General features: G+C 44.6%; 1 protein-coding gene and 1 non-coding gene across 2 annotated transcripts; both read right to left on the bottom strand.

Moving 5' to 3' along the window:
• Window positions 1–1,236: 1,236 nt before the first annotated feature.
• On the bottom strand, window positions 1,237–1,310 carry TRNAK-UUU. Its single transcript has one exon. It is a non-coding gene; the product is annotated as a tRNA-Lys (tRNA).
• A 353-nt stretch (window positions 1,311–1,663) lies between these two features.
• LOC125528541 (diacylglycerol kinase 1-like) lies at window positions 1,664–7,148 on the bottom strand. The gene is made up of 8 exons (XM_048692995.1): window positions 6,920–7,148; window positions 4,934–6,066; window positions 4,094–4,460; window positions 3,929–4,005; window positions 2,917–3,036; window positions 2,337–2,501; window positions 2,119–2,256; window positions 1,664–2,039 (listed from the first exon to the last, which is right to left on the bottom strand). The coding sequence occupies exons 2-8, from the start codon at window positions 6,062–6,064 to the stop codon at window positions 1,890–1,892; spliced, it is 2,148 nt and encodes a 715-aa protein (XP_048548952.1). The 5' UTR covers window positions 6,065–6,066; window positions 6,920–7,148; the 3' UTR covers window positions 1,664–1,889.
• Between the last annotated feature and the right edge of the window lie 333 nt (window positions 7,149–7,481).

Below are 7,481 nucleotides of genomic sequence, written 5' to 3'. Positions count from 1 at the left end.
CAAATTGTTTGCTCTTGATTGATTTCTCCATAAAAATAAAAAAATTAAAGAATACAACTAGCTAAGTGGCAGAGGAGATTTGGTCTTGCCCCAACCAAAAAAGAGCATATAGCTGGACGCCCACCGTGGGGCTCGGACCCACGACCATGCTTGGTTCCTTTGGGTTGAGAGTTAATCCGCGTCATTGCAAATTGTTTGCTCTTGATTGATTTCTCCATAAAAATAAAAAAATTAAAGAATACAACTAGCTAAGTGGCAGAGGAGATTTGGTCTTGCCCCAACCAAAAAAGAGCATATAGCTGGACGCCCACCGTGGGGCTCGGACCCACGACCATGCTTGGTTCCTTTGGGTTGAGAGTTAATCCGCGTCATTGCAAATTGTTTGCTCTTGATTGATTTCTCCATAAAAATAAAAAAATTAAAGAATACAACTAGCTAAGTGGCAGAGGAGATTTGGTCTTGCCCCAACCAAAAAAGAGCATATAGCTGGACGCCCACCGTGGGGCTCGGACCCACGACCATGCTTGGTTCCTTTGGGTTGAGAGTTAATCCGCGTCATTGCAAATTGTTTGCTCTTGATTGATTTCTCCATAAAAATAAAAAAATTAAAGAATACAACTAGCTAAGTGGCAGAGGAGATTTGGTCTTGCCCCAACCAAAAAAGAGCATATAGCTGGACGCCCACCGTGGGGCTCGGACCCACGACCATGCTTGGTTCCTTTGGGTTGAGAGTTAATCCGCGTCATTGCAAATTGTTTGCTCTTGATTGATTTCTCCATAAAAATAAAAAAATTAAAGAATACAACTAGCTAAGTGGCAGAGGAGATTTGGTCTTGCCCCAACCAAAAAAGAGCATATAGCTGGACGCCCACCGTGGGGCTCGGACCCACGACCATGCTTGGTTCCTTTGGGTTGAGAGTTAATCCGCGTCATTGCAAATTGTTTGCTCTTGATTGATTTCTCCATAAAAATAAAAAAATTAAAGAATACAACTAGCTAAGTGGCAGAGGAGATTTGGTCTTGCCCCAACCAAAAAAGAGCATATAGCTGGACGCCCACCGTGGGGCTCGGACCCACGACCATGCTTGGTTCCTTTGGGTTGAGAGTTAATCCGCGTCATTGCAAATTGTTTGCTCTTGATTGATTTCTCCATAAAAATAAAAAAATTAAAGAGTACAACTAGCTAAGTGGCAGAGGAGATTTGGTCTTGCACCAACCAAAAAAGAGCTTATAGGACGCCCACCGTGGTGCTCGAACCCACGACCACCAAGGTTAAAAGCCTTGCACTCTACCAACTAAGCTAGACGGGCGCTTTTGTTTGGTAAATAAACTCAATCCTCTTTGTGTTTGCTCAGTTTTGGTGACTTCGCTGCGAACACCTCCGACTCCGAGGCATCCACCCACCATCTCGAGTCATGCAACACCATTCTCCATGCCTAACTTGCAGTTTCTATTTTCGTTCGTTCATTCACGATGCTTGTCTTTTTATTTTCATTTTTTCCTTTTTGCGATCACATCGCGCTCATGTCCGACCAACGCTAGGAAAAATAAGAAAAGAACCAAAATACTGTGCAAGAACTGAGGTCATATGCGCACTGCACATACCACATCACACCGAATCATCGTCTGTACCTAACAAGCCAAACAAGCGACTCAGAACACATTCCCCAGAACCAGAATCACCAAGAACTAGGCTAACCAGTAACCACAATAGTTTCTGGTAGTGCTCATCTCAAACTCAAAGCCCTACAAAATTTTACAGAAATTATACACAAGCTCGATCCAAGAAGGAAGGAAGCCATGGCTGTATGTACAGAAGGGGCCAGACATGGTCAAATGCTATAGGGCCAACTACAGAGCTACAAGACCGTGTTGCACAGAAGAGTTTGCTACAAAAGCCTAGACGCTATCTCCTGAAGCAGAGCACTCTTCTGCGAGGCCGAGATGGTGCCGCTGTTCTCGGCGTTCTCCAGGATGTCGGCCATTATGGACGCGGCGTGGCTTATAGGCTCTTCAGAGACTCTCTTCAGCATGAAGGCCTTCATAAGAGAAACACATGTGTAAGCCAGGTAGGAAGAAAGCACGGTTAAACTTATGCAAACGAGGGAGAGACCAAACCTGGGCGTGATGAGAAACTTCTATGGTGCATGGCTCCTGAGACCATGGCTCTCCATCGACTTGGATGGGCATCGGAGTAGTGATCTCAATCTTTATATGATGCCCTTGAGCCAACCTTTGCGCGCGAGAAAGCCCTACCTATAGCAAGATTATCATATCAATACACAGTCCACACTGAATATATATATCACAAAAAAAAACCTGAAGTCTATAAGAACCTGCAGCCTTCCAAGATGCAGCATTCCTGTGAAGCTAACTACTTCCAGCGTCTTGTCATGCATGGATTGAGGTTGGAAAGTGTCGGAGACACTATCCTCATTCTTCCACAGGTCAACCCCTCCCATGTAGCTCCGGATGTTGGCCACAAGGATACCTTCGGCGTCCTGCAACAGGAGAAATGTGACAAGGAACAGGATGTAGGCTAAATCTTTTTCTTCCAATTTGGGGACAGCTAACCACACTTGCCATGTAGTGGGCATTGCCTAAACGGGATATGCTTCTACATTACTCCATCCAAAAGGGATACCAGATATGCCAAATTACTCCTCTGTATCGAAATATAAGATGTCCTCTGACACTATCAGTGTCAAAAAGTGTCTTATATTTTCATACGGAAGGGAGTAATTTTTAGAACATGAACAATCAAATAGCAGCAACCATCTTAACAGATCACGTTCATCACTGTTGCATAAACTTGGTCTCTTCGTTTATTATGTCTTGCAGATATGCCAATGCAAGGTTATGTGCTCACTAAGACACATACAAGAGAAAAGGTAAGAAAATGTGATCCACTTTTACCTGAGGAATTTCAATGTTGGATCCATCTATCTCAAGCTTGACTTCCCAAGGAAAATAATAGAACATGTTATCCATGATATTCTTTGCGCCTTCTTTTGCATAAAGCACTTTATTCATGAACTGCAGAGAAACTAAATCATATTGCTGTGACAAAAACAGATATGCAGCTGTATATACAGAACGATGTAGAATAGGGAGATAGCAAGTTGCAAGCATGGAATCTGCAAATAAAATTACTATTTATGGATCAATCATAGCAAGAAACCTTAAGAGTGAGCAACTGAGAAAAAGAAAAGGAGAACAAACTATCCAGAATGTGCAAATTTCCACAAAGTACCCAAGAAATTAAAAAAGGAAAATTCTAAATTACATGACTCATCCATCAACTATTTTCATTCAACAAATCTGCTAGGTTGAACACTTGTCCCAACACTTGACCAGATTCCGCATGCCCAATGCCAATACATCGCCTAAAGATCCCCAAACGAGTAGCAAAGCCACATTGGCTCAACAAAATCATCAGTGCCATTTCAAAACTAATTATTTCTTTTCAGGCTAGAACATTACACTAACAGTTTGTATGCTATCATTAGCAGCTGGACACACTAAATTTTTACAAATCGAAAACGTTTTGATAAATAGACAAGAGAAAAATAGACAAATATCTCGTCTTGTGATTTAAAGAGAAGCATAAAAACCATTAGGATCAAAGAAATTCAACACTCTAAAACATGTACGTTCACCATGGATGATCGATGTAGTTTTCTATACCATAAGTACCCTTACAACGGGAAGCTGAAAAAATTACATGTTGTTCCTTCCATTGCACACAACTAGCCATTCGATTACTTTTGGGAGGGGAAAATGAAAATGTATCATGGTGTAATGTTTCCACATGTCTGATTCTGCGCAACTGTGCAACCAAGCAAGAACACCAACAAGTTTACTTGCAATTAAAGGAAAAATGCCTTCCGTTGTGCACATAAGCGGGCGGGGAGCAAGCAAGGGTTACCTGGCTATAAAACCGTTCAGGGTTTTCCTCCCTCAGGTTGTGGATATCTAGAGCAACCTTTGCATCACAACCAACCCCTGAAAAAGTATCACTATTAAGTACTAAGGTATCTATAATGCAAGAACTATACAGGGATGCATTTGAGAAGAAGATGGATAAACGTACCAAAGTAATTGTTCATAAATTTTGGTGAACACATGAGCTTCCCTTGATTGTCCTTTATAGTGATCTTCCATCTGTCCAGAACAGTAACTGCCGCATGCTCGACATCTTTCAAAACTGAGAATAAACCTCCCCGCTTTTCAACAACACCAAGACCACCACCCCAAGACAAAACCCTCGCAAGATCGTTGCCAGTACCAGCTGGAAGGATGGCTACGGGAGGTGGCGCTTCAAACTTTTGTTTCTCAATGGCATCCAAAACCCAACCAGCCGTGCCATCACCACCACAAACAAGAATTTTGAAGTGAGGTACCTTCCGAAACAAAGATAAACCAACTTCTGGTCCTTGATGCTTGCCCAACTCAAATACCTACGGAAGAGTTAGCACTTAGCAACCCAAATGTGAACTCTAGTTTTATTACTCCTGCCAATCCATAGTAATTGTCGCTTGTACTAAATCAGCAACATTTAATATGGATCAGAGGGAGTATAAATAAATGGGCCAAATCCATAAGATTGAAATGATTAAGAATTGCCAGATGGAGCATTAATTGAATTCTACGCAAGGAATTTGCAATCATGCACTAGAAATCATAATAGTATAACAAGTGACACATAGCATTAAGTTTTGAACAAAATAAGCTGGGACAGGATTATTCATGCTATGGCACAGAGCTTACGCCCTTCAGAGATACTATACACGAGTTATGTGAATGAAAGTTCATATACAGTATGCTAGAAATAAATCAAATAAGCAGCATTGATCTGAGCAACTGAAGAAAGAAGAGCACATTATTTAAAGCTGGTAAAAGTTTAAAGGCAATAACTAATTGCTACACCAACCTGTAAAGGATTAAGAAGGATCTGCAGGCGCTGTCTCAGTGAATCGCCACTCTGGGCACCACTTCTCTTGTTAATGAAAACTAGCAATGGCCTAGAATCAGAAGGCACGTCCACAATTTCATATTTTTGATTATTCTGGGCATGGGACATCTCATGCTGGCCATTTGGCCTGCTAGTAGCGTTATCCGCTATGAACTGTTTATCTTTTTCCGATTCAGTGCTTTGATGCACTTCATGAAGTTTACCATTGACATGATCATCTCTCTTAGCAGTGGTGTTTGATCCTTCTGAGTCTCCGTCAGTATCAGATTGTGGCTCAGCAGTCCCAGGGCTCTCTGGCTGAGAAGGACCAATGTCTTTTTTGTACCTTTTGCTACGAATTCTAATCGTCTCCCGCACAGTGGAAGCCAATTCATTAGCCCCACTTGTGATAGAACTGAAAAGTCCTGTTGCACCTGTCCTATGAAGCTCCTTGACACACAGAGGTGATAGTATCAACCGTTTCAATGGGCCCAAGTCACAGACATCACCAGTTTCCTTGGCTAAGTTGTTGTGGCAATCAACATGCACTATCCGTTGACACCACATACAGTACCAAATTGGAGACCCTGCGAGAAAAGCTCCACTGCAAGATTCATCACAGTAGCAACAGAATGAGTCTTCTTCAGATCGATCTGCTGTGTCAATCCACTGGACAGCCCACTGGTGAATGACATGGTCAAGACCAACCATAGAAACGCATTTGCAATCTTTGTGTGCATTCCCTGAGCAACTCGGATGTGCAGTGGCACCACAAATATCACACTCATGGATAGTCCCCCCCAAATACTGTGGCGGTGAAACAGACTTCAAGCATACACAGCATTTCAGACCTTTACTGCGAGAGCCAAGTTCTTTCCTCCAAATGTGGGAAGCGGCAGGGACCTTGTCTTTCAGTTTCTTGTACTTCTTTGCCCTAGCTCTGATAGCTTTCATCAAGCTCAAGCTGATGTTTTTGTTCAACTGATTGATGGTATAATAAATTGTCACGCCACCTACCAATGCAAAGATGACAGTAGCAGCTATGACAGACCAATACTCTGACAGGTAGGCCGAAATGTCACTCCAGCTTGGAAGCGCCATCCTGTACATTTCTGCAATGTGGTAGCATGGCAGTTAATTGGGTAAATACATTTTCGATGGAAAATGATGGCTGTATGGTGCTATCAACAAGTTTTTCGGCTGACCTCTAGCGATGAGCAAAGATAAACTAGTCCATCCATGAAAAAAAAGATAACTAGTGCATACCTATGCAAAAGTTGGTATCTACTTCCTCTTGCCTCATAATATAAGACTTGACACGGTGTGTAGTCAAAAAACGTCTTATATTATGGGACAGAGGGAGTAGCAAATAAATATACCACACAATTATCATGTGTGGGCCATGACTGCACTTGTTATTGTTACTGCCAGTGTCATTCCTCTATACTGCAAGAGATACAATGAGAGTATGGACCACGATATTTGGTACCGCCTCGTGTTCCTAGCCAAGTGGAAATGCCAAAAACTATTGCCTATGTTTTGAAATAAAACCCATGGTGACATTTGGTTACTTGACAATGTGTTCTATCTCCGTGGATTGTTGTGCTTCCTGAGAAGCTGGAAGAATCTGTTCCAGGAACCCTTGATCAAAACGACACACAGCACACAGGTAGGCCCAGGATCCCGCCCGCTGCTAACAACTCGCCCAATCAATCCACCACGCACGAACCAGCACCCCACACCACACCCTAGAAGTTCATCCTCCATCCCTCCCTCCCCGACGGCCCTGGAAACAAGCCACAAAACAACAAACCAAACCCTGACGGACCTAGAAACAAGCAACGCCACCTCAGGTAGGCAGCCCTCGCCGGAACCCTAAGTCCCCGGTCCTCCCGTCGCCATGAACCCCCGAAATGTTCCTTCTCGTGCTAATTGGGGAAAAACCGTGCAGGGAGGGAGAGATACCTCGCGGGGCCGCGGGCGGGCGGCTCGTCGGGCGGAGCGTGAGACCGGGATCGCGGCTTCTTCCCCCTCCTCCTCCTCTTCTTCTTCCCCAGCCCCTCCTCCTCGCTCACATTGCGTCGGCGCGCCCCCGCGATTCCGATTCCGACATCTCCTCCGCCTGCTGCTCCTCCCGCTCCTCCCCCTCCTTTCCCCTCCGGTTTGATGCTGCGGAAAGGGGCCAGAAGCCGCGGAGCCTGTCATAATACGGGTCGGAAAAAGGTTAAGAGGGATATTTAATGCGTGTTAGTGAGTTGATCACGACACTTTGTGGCGTTCGGGGGTCGCGGGCCACGTCCACCCGCGCGATCTGCGCCGTTGGCGGGGCGACGGACGGGAGGGATCGGGTGATCTCGGGGCGAGCTTTCCCTCGGGAGTGTGATTCGTTGCCTGATTATTAGTTTAGCGGTGTGGTATGGGCGGTCTGTTGGGCCCACCTGCAGCGGGACGGTGCGCCCTGGCCGAGAAGCTTCGTGAGTAAGCCAATGCTTTCGCTGCTGTTGGTGCGTGCTACGCGCACCCGGGC

This window comes from Triticum urartu, unplaced genomic scaffold (assembly GCF_003073215.2).
Source record: "Triticum urartu cultivar G1812 unplaced genomic scaffold, Tu2.1 TuUngrouped_contig_4947, whole genome shotgun sequence".
NCBI lineage: Eukaryota > Viridiplantae > Streptophyta > Magnoliopsida > Poales > Poaceae > Triticum > Triticum urartu.
This window is presented reverse-complemented; position numbering and strand designations above follow the sequence as displayed.